This window comes from Pteropus alecto, unplaced genomic scaffold (genome assembly GCF_000325575.1).
Source record: "Pteropus alecto unplaced genomic scaffold, ASM32557v1 scaffold7, whole genome shotgun sequence".
In the NCBI taxonomy this organism is placed as follows: Eukaryota; Metazoa; Chordata; class Mammalia; order Chiroptera; family Pteropodidae; genus Pteropus; species Pteropus alecto.
In genome coordinates this window covers 6,715,809-6,741,746 of record NW_006494614.1, presented here as the reverse complement: position 1 = coordinate 6,741,746, position 25,938 = coordinate 6,715,809, and the positions used below count along the sequence as shown (strand labels likewise).

The window sequence follows — 25,938 nt, the reverse complement described above, 5'->3', positions numbered from 1 at the left end:
ATCCTTAAGATGCTTGTTGACATTCAAGAATAGCACATTAAAATGTAAAAGGTTATAGGATGTAATGAATAAAGTAGCTGGCATCAACAATTTTTACGGAAAATACTCCGTGTAAGAAAAAAATAGTTCACTTTCATTTAAGAAAAATCTATATATGCAAACTGATAAAGTTCAAAAGGTGCATAGATTAACTCCATAATAGCAATTTTTGAGAAGTATTGCTATTAAGTATAACATCCTCAGTCCCAATTCTCCCCTGATCATTATGTCCTATACATTAGTTGACTAGACAGTTTCATCTGGATTTTCCATAGGCATCTTATACTCCATCTATTTAAAATTGAATTTATTATCTTCACCCAAACCTTTTACTATTTCAATCAATGGAACTTCCAGTCATCTCAGCCAAAAAGCCGACATGAGAGCAGTTCTAGACTCTTTCTCCTATGTACTCATATGCATAGCCAATTAGTCACCGCTTTGATGATGCTACTTCCCAAACACAATATATGCTCAAATATCAGAAACATTTTTTTCATATTTTTATATTCCTGCAGTGATATACTCATTATCCTACAGTTAAAGTTTTTATAAAGTCTCATAGCCTGAGTGTTTCCTTAAGTACTTTATTTTGAATAACAATTAAGGGGTAAACACCTTAGACTTAAGTGACCTTGATCAGCTTTGGTATTGAAAGCTAATGAAGTTAATGACAGAATTTAAAAATTTTCCTGTTTATGCTTCTATAACTACAAATACTGGATATCTTATAAACATTCCTCTAAAATATCCCTTAAAAAGCTTTACATCACACAAGCAAACATATGCAAATGGTAACTCTACACAGATCATAAATATATTACTATAGGAGGAATTAAATTTAAAAAAAAAAAAAACCTTTTAAATGCAAAGAATTTCATGTGGCTTTGTACAACATTCCAGTGACAGCAACTATACTTGGATTCAAAAGTGCTATATGTTAAAAAACTTGGATAAAAGTAAAAAGAATGTACTTTGGAAAGCTGGGTTCAGTTATTTAAATAGTGGTTCACGTTGTTAATAAGTAAATTAAAAATTTCTAAAACTTTATGTACTCAAAATGATTAAATAAGAAACAATTGGGGGCATTTTTTGAACGGGAAAGGAGTGGCTTTCCTTATATTTTGAGGTTGCTTATATTTGAACATACATAGTATTTTTCTGATTTGACAGGACTCCATCCCTAGCCTCATAACATTAGTTCAGACCTCATTATTTCCCACCACTTCCTAAACGATTTCCCTGCTAGTAGTAGTTTGTCTTCCGATGTCCCGAAAGAAACAATGCAGGTAGAGTGAGCTTTCCCTTTTTTCCCTCTGAATAATCTTTTAAAATGTAAACGTATATTTTATCATGATCTTCCTTATATACTTGTCAGCAGTTCTCCCATAGGATTCTTAAGTTTTGAACACAACATATTCTTAAGCCTCTATGCCAATGAACACAGTACAGAACCATTAAATGACTCCTAACAGTAATAAAAGAGTTACTACATCTCTATAGATGTCTTATTGTGTTATAGGAATTTCACGATTCCTGTTATTACAGCAGAGAAACAACATTTATCTCAACGCAAAATGAAACTTCTAGCTCTCAAAGGTACAGTGGTTTGCACATTTTTAAAGGAGAAGCAGCAACGTATAACATTTAAAATAAGAGATGCTCTGGATTGGGAATCAATTTTGGTACCCTAAAGTCCCACTATCATGCTCCTACCTAGAGAAATACTAGAGATACTGGCTGAGAAACAGGCCTCTACGGAGCACAGTTTGGCATAATCCAAGGTATACATACCTTTTGATGATAAACCAACAACAGGGATGATCTGAGAACAAACTGAACCTAGAGGCTCTGTGTTTTTAATTTGGTTAGCTGCATTAGATTTCCAGTTGGGAAAATAAGAAGTGCTTTCTGCAAATTGTTACACATTCTTGGAAACAATAAAGCACACAGTTGAGAAGGCTGAACCTACACTTCTTAGAGCATTATGCAATTAATTACTCATGTAATTTATTTAAAACGTCTTTTTCTGAAATTACCAGAAATACCTTGGTTTTGCCTGTCCAGCTGTAGTGTTAGCAGTATAACACAAGTCAAAGAAAAAGAAAACATAAGCAATTTCTAACCCTGGATAGTTCCCAGAAAAATAGGAAGTGACTAGGGTATACACAGTTTATAAAAAAATCCTGAGATATAACAGGGAGAACTTTTTTGGTATGTACTGCAAAAAAAATATTTAGAAATAAAAACAAAAGTCGCTTGCAGACAAGTGTTTCAGTATTATTATAGTATGACCATTGCTATTAGGAGTAAAAGGATTATAAAATGATCCCATGATATGATCCTGGAATAAGTCAAAATCGGATATAACATGCTTGGCTTCTGCTCTCTGCTCACACCATTTTTATTTCATTAACCTCACACAACATAACCCACATTTTATACAATTAAATATTCTGGACCCCACTTAACAGGATTATGGCAAAGTTTTACAAAAAAATTACAATTTTGTTTCTGTATTAATATAAAAAAAATACAAAGACATAAATTAGTGGTGACTTTAAAAAAGTGACTTTTCGTCTCACAATTTAGCCAAAAATAAATTTAGTTGCAGTGTATCATATTTTCAAAGCTCTTAAATGTCTTTTAATGGAAAACTTTAAGAATTTTATCTTTATGTCTCATATTTTTATGGAAGTGTTATTTTTTTTATTATCCTTATGACTATCTACTAGTAAAATAAACAATTTACTGGCCTAATTTAAAGTGAGAGGAAATAACTTTATTGAGTATTATACATAGAAAAAACAATATATGTAATGAAGGATCTCTTCCTCTTTTTTTAGGCAGAGCACTAAAACCATTTATTTATGGTAAGCCTTTCAAGAGGGACTATAAGGGTTTCCATAGTCTTACATTACTAGTGTAATTAGAATGGTTTTAAGAAAATGTCTCTACAAGTGCTTCATGAAGAATTTCAAAATTTCAAAATTTAAGTGTAAAATTTTATTCGAACTAATTAAGATATAAATTCAATTAAAAGACAGCTGTCATGAATGCTAAATATCAGTATTTTCAATTTCTTAATATTTATTATATTTGCTTCATTTTACATATATAACGATTTTCCTCTGAAAGGCCATTACGGAAAGGGCTAAATATCTGCAGATTTTTAGGGAATAAAAATTGGAAATTTGGAAAGCTCACTCTTGGTTTTAAATGGAGAATATCTAGATTCTAACTGCTTCCACTGCAGTGAGAATTCTAGAAAAGTTATAAGTACATAAAAATACAATGAACATTCATTCAAGTGTTAAGTGACAACCTATTTGAGCCTGGGTATCATCATACATATGCATGTTACCTCTTCCCAAGTTTTTCTTGCTCACTGCTCTTTCTGGAGAGCAACTAAAGCCTCCTGGCAACTATCTACCTCCCTGACTTCTACTATACTCCTTTTGTATTTCTTCAGGGTGATCACAGAATCCTCCCTTTGTTCAGTCTTTTAAAATCCAAGGCATTTGAAATTTGCGGGCTCTCTAAAATTCCTGACAAATTCTTAACAACTAAATTTAAACACTATAAAGTGAACTGATTCACTTAATAAATTAATCTAGAATAATTAAAAAATTGATATCTCTGAGAATCTGATAAAAACAAATTTCTCAGAAAAACACATTATTTTCACATATACACAAGATTTCCATATGCATCAGGGGTTCAGAGATCTCAAGTCACTCCACGTACTCCTACCCGAGACTCTAAGTCAAATTTTTATCTAGGAAATTTTTTACTGCAATAGTATTAATTATTTTAAATTATCTAGTTTTTTCATTTGCATATTGAAAATTAAACATATAATTGCTCAAATAGCACTTCAATGATATAAGTATAAAATAATAAATGTTACCCTCTAAGAGGAATATTAATATCAATTTCACTACAAAAACTGAACTGTGTAGGTAATCTCATTATTATATAAACATATCTGAATTTAATAATTTAGACCTTCAAAATTTAAAAGAAACAAGAAAGATAGTCCTAAATGTTATAGGTCAGAACTGAACTTCATTGTAGACATAATTTCATTTGATCAATAAAAATATTTATTAATTCTTGATATACTAATTATTTATGATATTTCATTTTCAAGAAAAACAAAGGAACAATATTTAGGAAATTTTATATTTAAAATTTAAGATTTTTTTTTTCTTTTTAACCATTTCTATAATTTATTTTTAGAAGTTAAGTGAACTTTGAATTTAAGTCATCTTATATTCCTGTCATTCCCTTTATGTTTGAATCTAGTACAGAAGGAAGGTGTCAAAAGAAATGAAACTCTACCAGTGTCTAGGGAATGTAAATATTTCTCTTTCTCTGCCCCAAGGATTTGTTTGCCCTCATTTTGACAGTCCATGAAATTCTGACACTGAGACCTGTCAAATGTTAACAACTTTGCCTCTGCCAAACGCACTCATCATTTATACTTTTATCTTTGAAAAAACATAATCAAAACTAAAAATAAATAAGTTTGTTTCATGTTATCCCTTGATTTAAAATACTAAAAGATTTAAATGATTTAAAAGCTTCCCCTTCTAAAGCTGTAAATATTTTAGTTAATGCAGAAATTTGTAGGAAAATGTACTGAAAATAATTTTACCAACAGTCTGACCTGACTTTAGTTGTCTAAAAATAACTATTCATAAGTTTTAAGAACTTTGGAACTTTATATGGAAAATTCTAAAATCAAAAACAAAGACGCTGGTTTAATATAACAATGTTCATAATCTTTTGAAAAATAATACAAGTTTAACTTTAGTCAGCCTCTCTTGCTGCCCATGTTTACAGAATTGACTAATCTAGTTTGCTAGTCATATCCTTCTACTAAATGGTAATATAGACTTTTCTCGAGCACTACCTATTTTTTGCTCTACTCTTCAAGAATATGCATTTGTAACATTTCCAAACTCCTGCAAAAGGGCCTTTCATCAATTTGTTCCAACCTAATCTTCATTTTGAATTATTCCTAATGTCATGTTTGCATCTCTTTTATAAGAAAGTGAGTCTATTTGGTTGGTCTCCACACACCTCGCTAAGCTTTTGCTTTTAAACTTTCCAATGTGTTATTTGGAGAATTTTCTCATCAGCTGTGAACCAAGGTCTTCTTCAGATTTCTATTTCAAATCCAGGCTACCTTCCTGGATTTACACTTGCTTTACTTTTACCTAAATTTCACTTACATTGTAGTAAGTTGAACTATATGAATCTGGCAGTATTGAAAGTTTCTAACCTACAAAAATGTCAACTTCATAAAATTCAACCTAATATAATCAAAAATCACTTTCACTTATCCTATATTGTTTTATAAATGGTCTCTCTGTATGAGATGTAGACCGCAATAACTGCCATCAGCTTATTCTATCAAAGAATGACAGCATTTTTAATGTCTTAATATGTAACAGGATAGTTAATGAGTACTATTTTTTTAATGAATTTCCAAAGACACTTCCATTGTGATTAAATCTAAAATGTCACTATGAAATACTTAACTGAAATTGATCATAAAATCTAGATTGTCTCATAAAATTAAAATTTAATTAAATCAATCTACAATAGATCATTTGAACAGATTTTCAAAATAAGCTTCAAAGACACAATAAACACAACCACAACCTTCCTTCTCCTCCTTTCTACAAATGATTATTTTACTCATGTAACTTTTGCAATAGAGCTGTGCAAGCACAGCATCATTATCTTTTTTAAGGGGGAAATATTCTTTGTAGGCTTCTAGTATATCCAGAGAATTTAAATAAAAAAAAAAGCAATTCTTCAAAATGAAAACCAAAATTAAATTAATTTAACTCCTAATTTATGCTAATTATCATGGTAATTTGTTAATAATTGTGAAAACTCAGCAATCGTATTTTTTATAATTCTACATGTTTCTTTCTATGAGCCATTACCTACATGTTCCAAAAATAATGAATATCACTGTATTATATCCTTTTCCTTTAAATAGTGTAACACCTACATCTTGATTTGACATGTCCCAATAAGGTCGTTCTCCATAAGACATAACTTCCCACATGACTATTCCATAGCTCCACACATCACTGGCTGATGTGAATTTCCGGTATTGGATGGCTTCAGGTGCTGTCCACCTTACTGGAATTTTCCCACCCTGTTATAAAAAGAAATTGACATTTTAAATATGTATAATGACTTATAAGTCATTTATAGCAAAACCATAAAGGTGCCGTTAGACATTTGTACATCCAGTTGGCAATTCAACAGTATCAGGCCCATCCATCTTGAATCTCTCTCTAAGTGTATGTAAAGTTATGAATCTGTTTCTTAAAAAATCATTACAAAATTTCATTTTCAAGGCAAATCAACTTAATTGGCCTTCTGTGGTCTTAGGGTAAGAGTCTAGTCAAAAGACAATGACAAATTAGGCAAAATAATTACTAAAATGAAATAAAATATGGAGGACTTAAATAAACCTTCATAAGTTTTCCTTTTACTTAATATCACAAAAGTTATAAGAGTTAGGATAGTTAATATTCTTTTAAAATTTTCATTTAAAATGGGGTTATAGTTTTCTGCTACAATTATGAGTGCTACTAACTAGATGTTACATGTGACTAAATATTATTTATATGAACATTCTAATATAAGATAAGCACGTTGTCATACTTATCATCATTTCTCCCCTTTTCCTATAGTACACTGTAAAAGCAACAATGATTCTTCCAAAAGAAAAACAAAATGACAACAAAAAGCTGAGATCAATTTGCCTCCTTTTTCCAGTTAGTTTTGTGTTACTAAGCCCTGCTTTCTTGGTAGGAAAAATCTCAGGAATGTGAAGAGATGCGGTAATAGACTTTTTCTTACAGTTGTTGTATAGACAGCTTCTGGATCATCCTCTATAACCCGGGAAAGGCCAAAATCTGACACTTTACAAACAAGATTGCTGTTGACAAGAATATTGCGAGCTGCAAGGTCCCTGTGAACATATCCCATATCGGCCAAATATCTCATTCCAGCAGCAATTCCTCTCAGCATTCCTACTAACTGAATGACTGTAAATTGCCCATCGTGTTTCTAGAGGAAGACAAAAATAAAAGTCCAGTTAACTATACTTCGAAAGGAAATAATAAATCACCATGAAAAATGTCTGCACACTAGTCAATTACTGTTTTATAAGAAAAATCATTAATTAATTTTCTTTATTATACTGACATTTGTGAAAAACATAACAGGTGTTCTTTTAACTGATAGTCGAATAATATAAAATAGTTTTAGTAATCATTTATATTGATGTTATTAATATTAATTAATAATAGTTTCAGATTATGCAAATCCAAAGTATATGTTAATATTTAGGTCAGAGATACAAAACAAAGTATCTGAAAATATTATCCTTGACAGCTGTTTTTCTCACTTGCTAAAAATTATATAAATATCTAAAAACATATACAGGGATGAAGACACATATATTAAATATTTTTCTTCAAATGGTAAAAAAAGAAAGGGGAGTTTTTTTTTATTAAAGATGAAGAGAAACTAAGAAGTAGAAAAATGATTATATTGTCTGTGACTTTGTTTCCATTTTACACTTTTCTTTGTTTTGCTATTGGTTGGAATATTACTTACAACAAAGATTCTCTAAAATAGATGTACTAGCAAATGGGATTGAAAACTCTTTGCAACTAGACTGGCCGCTATATATTTCTAACCCATTTTTAACCCACGGATTGCTCTGAGTTACAAAATATTCATATTTTACACTGCAAAAAGAGTTTAGAAAATTATATGGTAGCATGTAGAGGATATTTAGAATGAGAGAATAATTTTGTTACTTACCCTGAGAAATGCATCTAGGGCTCCATTTTCCATGAATTCTATTACAATCATGACTGGTTTCCCTAAAATTAATAAATACATATACATAAGAAAATAAAAGTGTTGCTTCAGAAATTGCAACCTCAACTTCAGGATTATTCTCTTTCTCATCCCAGATAAGACACTTGGTGCTTTTTTGAAATACTGAATGGTGAGCTGTGAGTGTTTCGAATGTTTCTAGTGCTGCTGCGAAGGTCAGTCATTAAATGTCTATCTGGAACAGATTCATGATTCATAAAATTAAACAATACAAGTCCAAGTTAGTGTGTTCTTCTGATTCCTGTTTTGTGAACAAAACTCAGAGAAAATGACATTTTCTATTAAATATAAATACTAAACTATCACTTATGGCTCTTGAAGCTAAATGAAAGTATTAGCCTCTTTATCTAGCTATCAGATTTATTCTGTAATTCTGATCCTGCATTTATTTATTTTGATTTTTTTCCCCTAAGGTTATGATCTAAAATAATAGTTTAGTAAGTTAATACCAAGAAAAAACATTCATTTAGAATATGGAATATGTTCATAATTTGATTTTTAAACTATGTATGAAATAACACTAATTTCTGATAGTCCACTTGATAAATTAAAGATATAATCAATATCTACCTCTTGTAACAACCCCTTCCAAATGGACAACATTTGGGTGGTCAAACTGCCCCATGATGCTTGCTTCACATAAAAAGTCTCTCCTTTGTTTTTCTGTGTAACCAACTTTCAGGGTTTTTATGGCTACTGCAACATCTCTTTTCCCTGGAAGTTTCAAACGACCACTGCAGACTTCTCCAAATTCTCCTAAAGTAATAGAACAGGCAGATATATTTTAATTTCAGAAATATTTCTCTTCTCAAATTAAATGCAAATAATTCTTTAAAACATTTTAAAACTTTTCTAAACTATCTGTTATACAAGCTACTATATTTAAACTGGACTAACAAAAACTCAGAAACAAAATTTAGATTTGTTTCTGAGTTATGCTGTATAACATACCTGTCTACTTAAGCGTAAGAACACATCAGCAAATTGTAAACATTGTTATTGCTTTTATGGTTTAAAGAGCAAATATTTCTTAAAGATTTAAGAGTCTGGAATTCGTATGTACTATGACTGCTAGAGTAAAGGAACTTGGACCCAAAAATGTAAAATTATCATGGGACTACATATCGAATACCTAGAAACTAATATTTCTTTTAAGTAATTCATACGTATCAATTTTCTATATGAAATTAAATAGTACAATGGCTAACTAATGCCTACAAAATACAAGAAAAAATATAGAAATTGAAGCTTGGCAAAAAGATGGTAAGTCAAGTGAGAAGAATTGTGTTCCAGCAAAATTTAGGAACATTCTAATTTTTAAAATACTAGGTCATTTCTTGAACAACAGGCCAGTACAGTTTCTTAAAAATCCAGCAGAAGACAAAAGATATACAGATTCTCTGTGCCACATGCTTCTTTTTCACTTTTTTTCTTAAGATTTCATAAACAAGTACAGCCTCATTGCTTCCAACAGTTCGGGTAGATGCAAAAGTTCTATACTTGAGGTATAATTATTTGCCTGTCATTATGATGTATGACTTTCGATCTTGGCTAAATGGAACAGCTGAACAAGGAAGCTACAACAGCCTTACCTGCACCAATCACACGCTCAATTTTAATACAGGAGGCATCTAGCTCCTTGGCGAATTGATGGACAGCTCTATTTGGGTCCTCATAGGTTTCAGGGTCAATGTAGGTTTTGGTGCCTGGAAATTTAACTGTAATGATGTAAGAAAGCATGACTGTGATGAAGCAAAGCACTTATTGTGCAGTCAGCCCAGGAATTTCATTATGGAGAGTGCTCCTTGGAACAGTGAACTTGCTTCCACATCACCTGATTCACAGCAGTTTTAACAGACTACTTCAGTCTGCTGGCGTATAGGTATTATCTGCAAGCTTCTATAGGTAACATAGGATCCAGCTCATAGGTTACTAACTGAATTGCTTTTCCAGTAAATCGACAAAAGACATCACCAGAATTCTCTGACATAACTTATCAGACTAGAGGTTTAATTAAATTCACTGTTATCATGGCATAGTTCAAGCCATATTGAGGTTTATAATGGTCTTGGAAACACATTTGTAAATCTACCAGTCAGTCAATCAATCAAGTTAATACACTGGGAAAAGAAGACATTTCATATACAGGTAGCCTACTACACTGACAGCAATATTAAAAACATTTAGACATCTTACTTATTCTTTTGATTTATTTTTTAAAAGACCAACCATTGTTGACATATACATAAAATTAATACAAGATGTGAGGGCCACTATCACAGATTCGGAGAGAAATCTACTAAAGACACAATTTCATCTCTACCTTGAAGGGCAATAGAGGCCAGAGGTACAAAGTGCAGAGTAAAGTTAGAAAAGTTACAATATTCCTGGGATCTGCTTACCATATATGACAGCAATTTGAAAGAAGAATGGTTTATATGAACTTTCGATTATAAGGCTCTGGAAGGAGGTAGCCAATATGCCTCAGAAAAGGTAGTCAAAATTCAAACAACATAGAATCAGCTTAAAAGTTGCAAAAGTTAAAATCTTCTTAAAATGCACCCAGAAGCATGCAGGTAACAGATAATGCTATATTGTTTAAATCAAATTGTTACAATAATGTATTCCAAATCTAATCATTTGGTTAAAGACAAAGATAAGATAGATAGGCATATATTTGGTTATATTAATGCAATGAAAAGAATTACACTATATCCTCAAAAAACTTTATTGTTTTTAACAAAGCCACTGAACAATCTTTCATCAAATCTTACTATTTGGAGAACAATATATTTCTTCAAGTATTACATTGCAGCCTAACTGTGCTTATGTCATCACATTAAATTAAATTATATTTAAAAAATAAATACATAACAAACAAAAAGAAGCAGAATGTATAAAGGAAAATGGGATTTAAAAATCTTGATTTATTCTGCTGTAGTTGTTTATCCAAAATTGATTGTCTTAAACAATTATTGTTGCAGTTTATAAAACTGACAGATGCTCATTTGTTACTAGAGCTGAACATGGGGAAAAAAAACACAAGAAAAGAGAGAGGGGACAGAAGGAGAAAAGAGAGAAGAAGGAGTACAGGGAAGAGGAAGGGAAGAGAAAAAGAGAGAAGGGAAGAAAACAATAGGTTAACCTCCTAGATTGGCAGGCAGATGGAGAATGAGCCATCTTCTCCCTTTTTATTCTCTTTCTTTCCTTCACTGTTTTTTATTTTTTATTGGTTTTGTTTTGTGATAAGGGAGCCAGAGTGGAGGTAACCTTCTGCATCTCAAATGGGGTCTCTGATGGTTCTTTATTCAAACTGTCATAAAACATTTTGACAGGCCAGAGCAATTTTGGCATAAAAACATGAAATACTGCCCAGCTCAGATTCAAAGACATTGTTAGAAGAAATGGTAGGAGGAAACAAAATGTAAATTGGAATTGCTTCACTAAACTCCTCCATTGTGTTTATATCTTTAAACGTAGCACTTGGGGCCATGGTGAGTTGAGGGCCTGATACAAATGACTGGACATTCTATTAAATTCAGTGCTCTAAAAGCCAGTTAAATGGTTGCTTTCATGTTTCTGTAAAAATCCAATCTGGTGTCTTAGCACCTAAGAAAATTGTCTGTATACTAAAGGAATAAAAGGGCACTAACTTGTAAATAGCTGGTGACCATAGTATTATACTTTACATATTTTAGATACAGTTATAAAATCAAATAAAATGTGTGGTTCTTATCAAATGACAAGAAAAGATATCCTTGTAAAAACGGTGATTCAAAAACATCAAGAATTTACTAGGACAGAATATGTCCCACTTTATTTTTTTCATTATTCATTTAAAAATGAATGTTTAAAATAAGAAAAATATTTACATAATTTCTGAATATTCTGGTCTGTTGCTTATCTCAATTTAAGAGTGAGCTTTTCTGTGTTTTTGTAGTTCATTTACCATTTCTCATGAATGTTAAATATCTTAAAATCACCATTGATATTTTGCTCTAAAGATGAAAACTTTATCAAGCTTATCTTGTCCATGTTAGCAAGTAAAACATGTAGTGCTATTTTTTAGAATTACTGACTGAATGTCAAATGTAAAAAAGCGAATAGAATAAAAATATTAAAACCGAGTGATGACAATTAAGCAAGGCTATATAACAAGTTTTAGAGAAGCCATGTTTCAATTTACCTTGAGAGTTAACCTGCAAGTTAAAACCAAATAACCTAAAACAGATTTGATAATTTTGGGATGTCTAGGATACACTCAGTAGAGAAAAGCAAAGTGACATACTGATTAAGGCAATATTAAATGATTCTGCCATCAAATTATTTACATATGGGTAGAATCAGGGATTCCAGGAACTATAGTGTTTTGTTACTCTTTTATAGACATTTAAAAATTTAGGCATTCAAGTTTTGATCCTCTTCTTCCTGTCTGCGGAAGTGTTAAAAATATTCTCTCATGTCTTGGAAGAAAAAAAAAGTAACCTCCGCTTTCTCTGTACATCCTCTAGCTATAAACTACCTTTGACACTCTAATTACTGAGGCTCGGCACAAGACTGCTAGATTAGCAAAAGGAAGCATCAACATTGGGAGCATATCAAATAATCCCACAAGAGAGGTGGCAGCATCACATGTATTCATTCAGAATCAGGGGGAAATTTAAGTTTTATGAGGCTTGAACCTTCTACAATTTGAGATACTCTCTTATTAAAAAGAAAAAAAAAAGATTATATACACAAAATTGCTAGGGCTCTCCCAGGGAACTTAAAAGGGGTCTATGAAAGAGAGGGGCCCTGAAGCTGAGACTTCATCATAAAGCCACCTCTGGTCATGCCTTTACTTTAAATTATAGTATCCCACATACCCTTCCTGCCTTCAGTGGTTGGAATTTATAGCGTTTCATAATCAATTTGGATATATATAATCTAAAGCCACTTCTGTTTTGAAAACAAGTCAAGGTAACTGTTGGTTCAACAAACAGAAACACATTGAAGAAACTCGGGAATGATAATACTAGCATTCACAATTTGTGTCTTTAAATGATACATTTTCTTGATTGATGTTATATAATGACTTTAGGATGAGTACATGGTAATATCTTCTTAGATACTGACATAATAATTTGAGAAATAACACAATAATAGGTATAATTCTTATTTCAATACGGAAATTTATCCATGAAAAATTTTAGTAAAGATTACAATTACTAAGAAAAATAATAAATAAAATTGTTCTTAATATTTTTACAGATTAAAAATAGAAATAACAGGTTTTGATAAGAACATCACTAATTATCAGACTTTAAATCATTTGATTGTCAGGTTACTTTGGATGCATAAAGTGATAACATTTGCTTATATGGCTCTCATTTTTTTACTTGCCATATACACTGAACAAGAATAAGATTAATGCAGATGGACATCTATTTTCTTTGGTTCCCTAAGGTCTCCTCTGAATATGATTTCCAAAGTGAACTTTTAAAAATCAGGTAACCCAAATCCACAGGGAAACATTGGAGGATTAAATCCTATTATTATACTTCATATGTCTGGGGAAATATCTATCAGTGATAGACAATGCATTGTAGCTGAAAAAAAGAAATGAGGCTCCTCAGCTTAGCCTTTCAAGGTAGCATCACTCATTGGGTGGGAAAAAAGGGCTTATGCTTCTAATTTGAAATGAATTCTTAGCTAAAACACGGGCCATGCAACATTTAATGGGTTATTATTAGAATAGTAGAAAACATCTGAGCAAAGTTTGCTAAAGGAAAAATTGTGACATCAAAGCACCTTAATATCTTACAGTTATATTAAAATTCTTTATGAGGTTACATTTTGGAATATATTTTTTAAAAATTCATATCATATGACTTTCATTCTAAATATCTGGTCAAATGCTTTAAAGCAATACTTTGAGCTCCTATAATTTCAAACATGATGTATTAGGAATTTATTCATGTCAATACTAACAACCAGGTTTCTGTATTAATTGGGGTACATATAATAAAGAAAAGCCAAACACTTACAATGAAAGTAAAGTTCTTCATCTCCTTCTTGGTCAGCTTTGCTATAACCACAGTGTCTGGAAAAAAATGAAATTTGTGATAAAATCGATGATCTTACTTTAGGTATTTAAAATTTTGTATAACATACTTTATTTCAAAACATGCTAGTTAGTGTTATAAACAGAAAAAAAAAATTCCTGTCCATAGTTATAAACTCATTTAGTAACACAGCAATTCATAAGATTAAAAAGGCACTGAATATAAAGTATTTGTATGAAACAATGTAGAAGAAACATATTTCATACATTTAGATTTATCAATGAGTAAATATTTGCTTATACTTTTTCTGAAAAACAACCATAGGAACAACAACAGATTGTAAACAGTTTCTATAAACTATTATCTAAAAGAATAAATTCACCCAACAGAAATTACAATATTTATTCTCTCAAACCAGGCAATGATTAAACTCATTGACCATGGGAAAATAAAAATTTATTACCCTTTAAGGTTTCATATCAATGTTTGCATTTACTCTTCTAGTACACTAAACAATAAGTAATGAGCTAACATAATTCTGAAAAATCAATACATTTTGTGTTAGATAGAGATTAGAAGAAATTTGTGTTTTACCTTCTTCCAATAATGAAGCCAAAGACCATGAAAACCAGAATGATGGTCCCTGCTACTGCAACCACAGCAATTATAATAACTGGATTCTGTTCACTGGAGACAGCTGTAGCTGTAAACAGATGAAACAGAAACACTCAATACCATGCAAGAACTTGAAAGGTTAAACAAAATCTTATCAACAAGATCTACCTACGCTATTGAATTCACCTCTAATTTTAAATAAATGCATTATATCGTAATATAAAGATACCTACAAAATGCCTTAGCTAGCCCCTGCTTAATTGCTGGAAACTTAGTTATGAATTAAGAGATAGAGATCATTAATCTACAATTATTATTAAATCCCTATTTTTTCCTTAGCAAAGTATTTGATCCCTGTCTCTATTTTTCTGTTATGTAAAAAAGAATCAAAATACATGTTCTGTGTATTTTTCAAAGCACTTTAAATGCTTTATCTTTCATATGATGAATATAAAATAAAAATCATGTGATCATAGTAAATCATATGAATTTATAATATACCATAATTCAGGAAAAAGAGTAGAACTACTTGTGTTAATTTGACAAAGTATGCAATATATACATATAAGAGTTCAAAGTATGCAATACACACATATAAGAGTTACAGAGGAGGTAAGTTATTTATAAAAGAGCAAACTTTCTTTAAGTACTTAAAAAAAAAAATCCTGCACTATCTAATTGTAGATACTTCCTGTATAACGCTAAGTGATTCTTCTATGTTCGTTAAGGTAAGCCTGGCTGGACCTTTCTGAGACTCTCTTTGGGAACAGTATATGTTTACATGTACTTTAAAGCAGCCTCTAATTCCAATTCTTCATCAAGTCACATGGCCTTCCCACTTTCATTTTTCCAAATTAGTGAAGCTTTACTTACATTGTAATTTGCAATTGTCTTATTTTCCCCAGAGTATTATATTTTCAAACCAGTACTGACCTCATAAAATAATCAAAGAAATGTAAAGCAATGAAACTGTATATTCCCATAAATCATTCAGCTGCAAATATCATATAATATATAATGTCAAACTAATACAGTTTGCTTATTTCTGAAACAATTAATGGCTATAATGTTTAATTTATGGCAGGATGGAAAATACTACTCCTTCTTGCTGGTGGCAAGGGACTGGGTCTCCAGAGCAGTAAATTATATGTAGGTAGAGTATGCCTTGACACGATAGGAAGTATAAATTTTTTTTTTTTTGATTGGCCTTCCTTTAGTTTCTATGTCCTCCTTTTGACAATTCATCTCTTAATTTTGTATACCTATGCTAACTATACACAGCTTTTGTATTGAAAAATGGTAAAAATGGCTCTGGAGTAATAGATAGTTTCTGAACATAGGTATTATACACATTCCCTAATTCACTCGCTGATTTACTTCCCAAGGGAACTAAACAAGAGAAAAAAAAAGAAACACTTTATTTTTGAATTACAGTCTATTCTTTTTCAATAGAGATTACTTCAAGTATTTTTGTTTGGTTGGTTTCGTTGCTTTTTGTTTTTATCTGTCTTTTATATTCATATTGAGAGGAAAAAGAATGGAGTAGTCTGTTCACGAGGGAGGAAAAAATTATACATATATGTATAGAAACTGTTTCCATTCAGTTAATGTGTCCCTTGGGTATAATTCTCTGCCTTAGCTTCAGAAACAGAACTCCCATAAGAAAACTGAACTCAGGTGAATGATGAATAAGAATTTGTGAATATTGAGTTATCCATTTTTATATATAGTCAGGGTCATACTTTAATTTTCTATAATCAACATTTACGATTAATATTTTCATCTATTTCATGGGTAATAAATTTTAAAATTAAGTGCCATAATCATCATACCATCATTTAAAAAATTGAAGAAACAGTGGAGCTGACTCTCTACAGGAGGGGATTTTAGGATGTATGTTCAATGGAATAACTTGTTTAACTTCTCTTTTGAAACAGTGCTCAAACGATTTCTCTCCAGTGGCACCTTCCCTCTTGCCCCGCTTCCTAGCACTGATAAACGCTGTTTCCTGACACACTAACAGCACTAGCACTGGGCCATTCACTCTTACCAGCATCTAATTCCTTGACCAGCATTTGCATATAAGTCTTTCTCTTTCACTGAACAATAAACTGAGCATCAACTGTGTCATGTGTCTCTGTGCATCCCTAATTCTTGGCACAGTATCTTGTGCTAAATCAGTATTTCTCAAAGGGTGGTCTAGGAATCCCTGATGATCCCTCAAGAACTCTACAGGGGATCTGCAAGGTCAAAATTATTTTCATAAAATACAATATTATTTCAATTTTTCACTCACAATGCTCACAATTGCACAGAGTTTTCTAGAAATTATGATGTGATGACACCATCACTTCGATGACCAATGTGTATATGTATGTTTTTGTGTTTTAAAAATTTCTCAGTTTTAATTTCTAATGTGGAAAATATTGATAGATACAATCAAATTAATCAAAGTTTCTTTGGGGAGCCTCAATAATTTTTAATAGCTTATAAGCCTTCCTGAGACCAAAAAACTTGAAATGGTTGTGCTTCATAATAGAAGCTGACACTTGAGACTGTCTGTGTGCTAGGCACTATACTTGGCATTTTGTGTACATTAACTTATATAATCCTCATAATACCTTAGGAGTTGGGTACTGTTATCCTAGCATTTAGGGTACAGAGAAGCAGCTCACCTAAAGTCCCACAACTGGACAAGGCAGAGCTGAGATGTGAAACTAGGGATATGTCTACAGTACTGATTGATACTGATAATCTGTTTAAGTTGATGACTGAGACATTCATTCCTTGCTTATTTATTGTATTCTGTGTGTCAAGCACTATAGTAGTTACTGGCGAGACAATAGTAGAAAAAGGAGATATAATCATTCTTTCATCAACTTTACATTATAGTGGAAGAGACTATTCTGATGCTAAAAAGCACCAAATTCTTTCTAATGCAAAAATCCATTTTTAACATTTATTTCATGTGATCATTCAGGTTCCTATAACTTCATTTTAATCTCTTTGAATCTTACTTCATTTTTAAATAATGAAAATAATATATATGAATCTCAGCACTCAATAAAATCATTTGGAAAAATTTCAAACCTATGTATTCAAACATAATTTGAAAATATTTTGAATGTTTTCAGACCTAAAGGTTTACCTGATAAAAATGTGCAGGCACGTGTGAGATAACTAATTGATGTTTCCAATTTAAGTTTAAAGTGTTTATTAGAATATAAAAACATCATTTGAAGTGTTTTATTATATTAGAAATCACAAAGTAATATCATGAGATCAATCTAAGCTAAAGACGATAAGAACTCATTTAACATTAAGACCACTCAAATGTTTAACTGTTGAAATCTTAAAATCCTTTAATGTTTTGGGTGCCATTGAACTTATTCTCATTTTAATCTCACATATACCATTTAAAAAATAATAAAGAACAATGGCATTAATTTTATAGCATCGAATTATGTGACCTTTTTTATTGATGCTTTTGTATCTATAATTCTATAAAATTCTTTATATTTCAAATTTATTTCAATATATGTTTTATTATTGAGGCCTGAGAGTTGCTGCTTAATTTAAAAATATAAAAAAATGTTGAAAGAATACTGTTAGCAAACTTAACAAACATTAGCTAATGCAAAGGATATTTACCAATTTGTCTTTTAAAGATATATAAAAATATTTTTCTGAAGTCAAAATACCTCTGATCAAAACTGTATTGATCTAATTTATTTAAAATCTTTTTATTAAAAATTGAGGGAAGAAAATTATGTAATTTTTTCTGCTGATTTTTGTTTAGAATTTTGTGGGAATGCTAAATTGGCAAGGAGGTAAGAGGTTAACAGCTGGGTGAACCATGTGCCTGAGCAGTAATATCAGGAAAAATAAAAAATTTCAAAATACAAAACATGCTGAGACTCAGCTAGCTGGACAACCAGTAGTGGTACTCAAGCTGTTCTGGAGCTGCAGTCTGCCGATAACCTGAGACATACATCCTAAGAGACATCTGCTTATTTGTGATACACTAAAGACTAATGGATTTTTATGTTCCTATGTTGTTATAAAACATAAAATGATAAAGAGGAATCAAGATATTGGTGTTTTATTTTTAAGCTGAGTGGTAGTACACAGACATTCATTTAAATATGCTTCTTGATATTTCATATATACTTTTAAAATATTCTTTAGTATGCTTGAAATGTTTCACAAAAATGAAAAAAGAGATGGTTAAAATAAAAACAAACAAGTTCTAAGATCCTCCTGAACTCAATTTTTGAAATCATTGCTAAAGGGCAAGTAGCTTAAATTAACACAGATTCTTACATATCACCTTTCTCTGGCCCACCCTGATGTACATCCTGGCTTCATTTGGGGTTTATGTAAAAAAGGTACTTTGACTGACACAACTAGAGTAAATTCACTTTGAGTTCTACAAGAACAGCTTGTGTCAATACACAATTGAACAAGTCCTGCTTCTGTTTCTAACTTCATCTTTTTTTTTTTTTTAAATAAACCCAATATGTATTAAAAGGACTAATTTAAATCACCAGGTTCTATCACTGCAAAACAAAATGGCATATTTTAAGTTATTATTCTGGATAACCTTTACAAAGTACATATATATGCACATATATTCACCTTTACAAGTAAATATTATCTTGAACAAAATCATCACCCCAATATTAAAATATTTTTGTGTGTGTGTGTGTGTGTGTGTGTGTGTGTGTGTGTGTGTGTATGCCAGAGGTATAGAGAGTAAGAATCCAAACCAAAGGTGGTAATTACCTTCAAACATTTTACCTGTGGCTTCCTCTAGTGTAGCAACATCAAGCCTGGGACTGTAATTTCCATAACCAGCAGCAGTAAAAGCTCGAATCTGGAAAACATACACTGTTCCTGGCTTCAGGTTATTAATGGAGGCTGAAGTGGACTTGGTTTTTACTGTCGAGTAGGTCCGTTCCCTTTGATCCTAGAAACAATATATATGGGGTATATTTAATTGTGATTGCAACCAGGCAATGTGACAGCCAATTCTTGAAATTTATTTCAATCGGCCACACTGTTTTTTTGTTTTTGTAAAGGTTACCTTTTACCCTGTGGAATAATATAGCATTGAATTGTTCCTAAGATAATATAAAATGTAAATGTGAACACATGCCTTTGTTCTATAAATTTCAAAGAGAAATAATTTTGTTAAATCATTTCTGATGTTTTGAGCTTTTGTTTTGTTGGCAGAGGGCACAGTGACATGAACTTTTTAGCCATAAAGATAGTAAAATGTCCTAATGGCCAAAACATGGGTACACCTATAAAATCTATGGTTTAGTAGAAGTCTTCACTTCATTACGTAGTTCTCTTACAATTTTTCTTAAATGTTCTTCAGCAAGTAAAAAGCCATATGCTAAAAATGAAGAAAGCTATTAAGTCAAGAAATTTAGCTAACACCACTACCATAGTGACATTATCAATTATTTTCATTAAAAATTGTACATCTAACAGAATAATATCATTTTTTAATATAGTATTTAAGGAAATATTTTAAATGAAAATGATCAACATAAATGTTAAAGTATTATATAATTTATGGTTTGACAATATTTTAAACATCACTTTCAATTTCCTCATTCTTCAGATATGAAAACTGAGGCTTATAGAGTTTAATAATGTGTTTATCGTATTATATACAATAAACCTAAGAATGACATAATATAAAAATTCAAGAATATTAAACAATCTTCATCAAAACAATATTCAAATGAATAAAATGTTAAAGGTAATTGATATGACTCTAATGGGCTATTTATGAAAAAATTTATAAAAACTACTCATCCAAATATACAATTTCAGACAGTTTCTTATTCATTCTATAATACCTGCGCTCAGCTGTGTCTGGCAATAAAACTATTCATTGAAATCTGAAAATGTCAGTCTGATTGTTGATTTGCCTTCACATTGATATTTACAAAAGTGTAAATACATTTATATTTAATCTAGATTTAGTGAAGATGATTTGTGATTGTCTTCATTATAATCATTCATAAAAATGTTAGTTGATAACATAAATATGTATTTACTTCAAATAAAAGAACTGGGCATAACTGATATTTGATGACATAATGATATAAATCACATGCTTACATATATTATAATGTAATATTATTATTCTTTTTAAATATAAATTGCCTAATCTTTAAACTCAGGTACTGTTGATGCATTCTGTTTCTTTCATGCAAAATAGAAAAGCAATCATTTGAAAAATTTATTCCAGAGTAAGGATTTGCAAACAATTTTGCTGCATTGTGAGAAACTTCACTCTCATTTACCACCTAACTTATATTTTAAAATGTATTTTATTGCTTTTGAAATCTGATGAAATTTTAGAAGGTACTATAACTATTAGAGCTCATTGGAAAACAGATATTAAACCAACATTAAAAACAAGTATTCCTGCAGAAACACATTTGATAGGACAAAAAATGTACTCCTTGGTACAAAATGAAGTATTTAAACTGTAACTTTGGCCGTGGAAGTCGTGAATTCAATGAAAATAATAAGCCAAAATCTTGTAAACTGAATCTGAACACTGAAACTAATCTAAAACTATCAGTTTTTTTCTTCAAACGGGAAAAAAATTATCTATTGCCAACGTGCATTTTAATTATACAATTGAGTCGATTCATTCCCCAAGTTTTTCCAAAGGTGTAGGCTCCTAATTTGAAATGCTGTCTAAATGATTTAAATGGTTATGTATATTACACTTCAGCTAACTCATTTAAGCCAATAATAGCAACACTTATTATTACTATTACTATTAATAACAGCAGTAGTTTCCACGTTTCAAACCTTGAAACAGGTCCTTCTGTGAGGTAGAGCCTAGGTAATAATTTGTGAACAGATGTACCACCCTCCTCCTTTCTCCAGATGGGTCAGAAATAAATGCACTCATATGCTCAGATATATTACTATTTGCTAAAATTTATCTATTATGGAAATTAAAGGGGCAGCATTTGGGATTTAGTCATACTAAATGGAATTTTCATGGAGAGAGGAGTACAAAGATGTGGTGGACATGATTAATATAACATATATGAAGTAAATTTCAGAAGGAATTTAAAGGAATGGAATATCAGAATAATTTGATTCTGAAGTTTGAAGAATACTACAAATTCATGGCAGAAAATATTCTTATTTTTTCAAATTACTAAATTATTCGAGGCCACCATCATTATCACTGAAGTCACATAAATAAAATAAATCATTAAAGGACCAAACGGACATCCTAAAAGAAACATTTTTCAAAAACACCTTGGATTATGTGGCTTCTCTGGTACTAAAACATCGTACATCTAGTTATTATGGTATCGAAAACTGAATAAATAAAAATACTACTAGTGGAATATTTTCATTTGCATAACAGAAATTTAATACATAGAAATCATAATTATAATAATGAACCAGAGATTCAGGGAGATCATTATTAAAAATGGCTAAAATTAACTCTGAATTTTGAAGTACCTCCAAACAGTTGGCATAATGACCATCTTAAGTCAACAATGAGGTAGGATGACATGAGTCACACTGCACATGTTGTACATTTCAGCTGTTCTTAGCACTTACTTTCTCGTAATACTTGATTTCATATTCGGTGATGACTCCATTGGGATGCTCTGGTTCCTGCCAGGAAAGCTCGACACTCCGCTGCAGCACTCTCTCCTTCATTACTCCGCTCACTTGCGAGGGAGCTGTTTGGACAAGATGTGTCAATAAACAATGAGAAAATTCACTGGATGCCTCGAATCAAATGTCACAACTGATCAGTCCCATGCTGTGCCAGTTTCATTAAGGTAAAAGAAAGCACCTTTTCATAGCTCACAATTCAAAAGCTAATGAATATTCAAACAGGACCTTATTACTGTTCATAAACCTTAATAGAAATTTAAATTAAAGTGCAAACAGCAGAAGATAGCATTGTTCAAGTTAGTGAAAAATGGAAATGATGGGGCTGAGAATGACAATTAAGCAAATAAATGCTAATTAAGGCCACAAAATATGATTTCAGATTAATCACCAGTGATAAACTAAGTCCAAATATTTATTTCATAGGCAACAGCAATACACTTTTTAAAAGAAAAAAATATTTAATATTGTGCAAGAAGGAGTATATAAAATGGTTACTTTACTCTTCAATTAAAGGAATAACTTTAAAATTTTTTCCTTGTTTTTGTGTGTGTGTATGTGATCTCAAAGAATTCTAAGTAACCTTGAAAAACATTTTTTACACTTCATTTGGTCAAGGGCAGGAAAATGCTAATGCTTCTGCTATTTAATAAGTGTGTGTGAAAACATATGCATACACATACATACTCCTGCATATATAATTTGTACCTACATAACTTAGACTTCAGTTTTGATAGAAGCAATTCAAAATACTATTTTGCTTTCTCTTTCTATATAGAAAATAATAAGCTTAGAGTTCTTTTATTTTAAGTAATGGCATATACTCCTTTTGGTAGCTAAGACTGTGGAATGTAGCAACTAATTTACTCTGCCTAATTTGCTCAGTGATGATTAACTAGTTGTCTTCTCTGTCTAAATGAGTAGCTGCACTGGCTTGGCTGAATTTCAGTGGGGTCATTTTGTTTCATGTATCATGCTCTATCTCATTCTGTAAAATATTTTCAGGCTGTTAATTTAATTTTCAGATGTCCAAATTTGTTAATAATCCTGCTGACAGAAAAGCAATTATATGGGGCCAAAGCTGTTCAAGCAAGCTTCTGATGTTTATCCCTTTGGCTTTGTTTTGTTTCTTCTACTTTTTAATATTATCTCGTATCAATGTCTAGAAAAAACATTTTTCACTTCTTTCTGGCTTGGCGGTCGTAAGGAAAGGACATAGAAGATTCATGACTCCCATTTCCTCTCAGATTACTAACAGAAGCATAACGAGGGCAGATTGAGTGGAATAACTTTCCCTTTTGGGGGATATAGTTCAAGTACTCAACACACCGTGTTTACAGACTAAGTATGGTTCTGATATGTTTCCAAGGCAAATTTCTAATAAGAAAGCTTATTATTGCCAGAAATTTTAAAACCTGAATATATGTAGTGAAGAAGGACTTGTTTCTAAAGTGATTTGCTCTCCATCTAGAACCTGCACTTAGCATACCTCAGCCGACTGTGAAGCTCAAGAGGCTGCTTCCTCAAGCCATAGCTTTGGAAAACAAACCCCAACTAATTGTGAGGTGAGATTCAACTTAGCAAATAATCTAACAGTGTAATGTACTTAAAAACATTCATAAAAATCTGTATTTTAACTTAAATGAGTAAAAAATAGAATGCAGTATAGGTAAGAATATCATAGTAGTCAATACATGGAAATACTCATTAAGGCTGCTGTTTTACAACATGGATTATGCCATTTGAAAATAGGTTAGACAGCTTAGTAGATGCCAATCTCTAGGTCTCCTTAAAATAACACACATAGCTTAATATGATTTTCAGTTAAGTCAAACTATAAGACATTTTGATTACTTTCTGTCCCTTAAATATTAGGTGAAGGTGGCAGGAGACACTGAATTCTCCAAGGTATAGAGAAGACGGGGTATAAATGTACCTCATTTAGTTTCTGATATGCTGTAGTGAGATCTAAGTATAGAATGAGACTTGATTTCAGCAAGTTACATGCTAAAATTACATTCACTTTTTCATGCTGGAAAAGAACTTTTAACCAATAAAATTATGATAATTGGGAATTGGGGGGGAAAAGATACCTAAAAATACTTTTGAAATATACAGTATTTTGAAACCCAAATCACAGGACTATCAGTGCAGTATGCTACAGCGTATTTTCGTTCTTTTGCACAAGCAGCCATATCTGTGACTATACTCCTGATCTCCTGTACATTTCTTTCTTAAAAATATTTATCCCTTGCTGATACTGTATTGTCGCACATTTAAGAGGATCAGAGACAGAATACTAGCACATGGCCCTTGAGAATAGGTAAATTGTATGATAGGAAAAATCTTTCCCTGTCTATGTCCTTCAAATACAACATTTTGGTAAGAAAACACTGATAACATTTTCAAGAGTTTCAATATGTTAGGCATAAAGGATATACAACTCACAAGATATGCAGCTCACGAACAAAAACATGGCTAAGCTAGTCAGATTCTAGTAGGGTCATTATTTTCAGATACGGTTATGCGTAAAAATAAAATTGAAGTTACATAAAATAATCTTAAAACTCAATGATTTCTATGGTTAATAGATTTGATCTACTAAATTAATCACCTTGTTTCACTAAGAATGCACTCTTACACAAAAATATTCAATTTACTACAATCTGAAATTCATTTTGTAAAGAATATGTATGCAATTAAATTATATATACAATTAAGAACAAATTAGATGTTATAACATTTAGATGATAATTTTCACAATTATAAAAGTGAAATAAAATATATTGTAATTGGAATTGATATGAAGGTAATAAATAGTAACCAATAATAAATTCCCTAAATTTGAAAATGTAGATAAACAAATACTACATATAGAGGGACATTTAAACATAAATTTTTAGTAGAGTTTCTAACAAATGATTAACAGATTAATTTCTTATTTAAGCTTCTAAAAATATTCAGATATAAAAATTAATTTCAACTGAAGAAACAGATGAAACTTTTTTGCCCTTAAAGGTCTTTACAACTTATTGGGGACATATATGGAGTCTGTACAAATGACAGTGAAAGATGATCTTAGAAAATTCAGAAAATAGGTTCTTTGGTTTAAAGGGATAAATCTCAACGTCATTAAAAAAAGGTGGTAAAGTTAAAGCAACAGGAAAGCAGAAATCTCGTAACAGGTTAGAAGGTAAATTTGTGGACTGGGTTTGTTAGTGTGAGGCTTTGAATTAAAAAATAATTAGTAAGGTTGGTGGGTTTACGTATAGACCTGAACCAATCAACCTTTTACAGATTTTTGAGCTCCAAGGACTCATGCACAATTTTTGACCTTAATCAATTTCTAATTAAAATCTGAATACAAAAAAAAATGTTTAAATTATAAGGTAGAATATATTCATAAAGGCTAGATTTCCCCGCTAAAGTGTTAAGCTTACCTATAGGTATAGAAAAATTTCCTAGCACAAAGTGGGAAAAAAAGACAATTTTAAAACAGTGCACTAGGGGAATGGCCCTCCAAAGATGTCCACAGTGTCATCTCTGGAATATGTGAATGTGCAACAGTATATGGCAAAATGGACAGTGCAGATGTAATTAAGGATATAGACCTTACAAT

At 31.1% G+C, this 25,938-nt stretch overlaps 1 protein-coding gene across 5 annotated transcripts in view; it reads right to left on the bottom strand.

Moving 5' to 3' along the window:
* EPHA7 (EPH receptor A7) overlaps positions 1-25,938 on the bottom strand; it is a 158,419-nt gene that overhangs the window by 7,928 nt on the left and 124,553 nt on the right. The window contains exons 6-14 of one of the 5 annotated variants that reach the window (XM_006926294.3): positions 22,260-22,384; positions 19,428-19,611; positions 14,622-14,730; positions 14,010-14,065; positions 9,576-9,701; positions 8,554-8,739; positions 7,906-7,967; positions 6,934-7,143; positions 6,071-6,220 (exon numbers count right to left, since the gene is read on the bottom strand). In XM_006926294.3, coding sequence (XP_006926356.1) covers positions 6,071-6,220; positions 6,934-7,143; positions 7,906-7,967; positions 8,554-8,739; positions 9,576-9,701; positions 14,010-14,065; positions 14,622-14,730; positions 19,428-19,611; positions 22,260-22,384 — 1,208 coding nt within the window. Of the gene's footprint in view, positions 1-6,070; positions 6,221-6,933; positions 7,144-7,905; positions 7,968-8,553; positions 8,740-9,575; positions 9,702-10,890; positions 11,004-14,009; positions 14,066-14,621; positions 14,731-19,427; positions 19,612-22,259; positions 22,385-25,938 lie in introns of those variants that run through there. The other 4 variants (XM_006926295.3, XM_006926296.3, XM_006926297.3 and 1 more) reach the window with 4 other exon arrangements.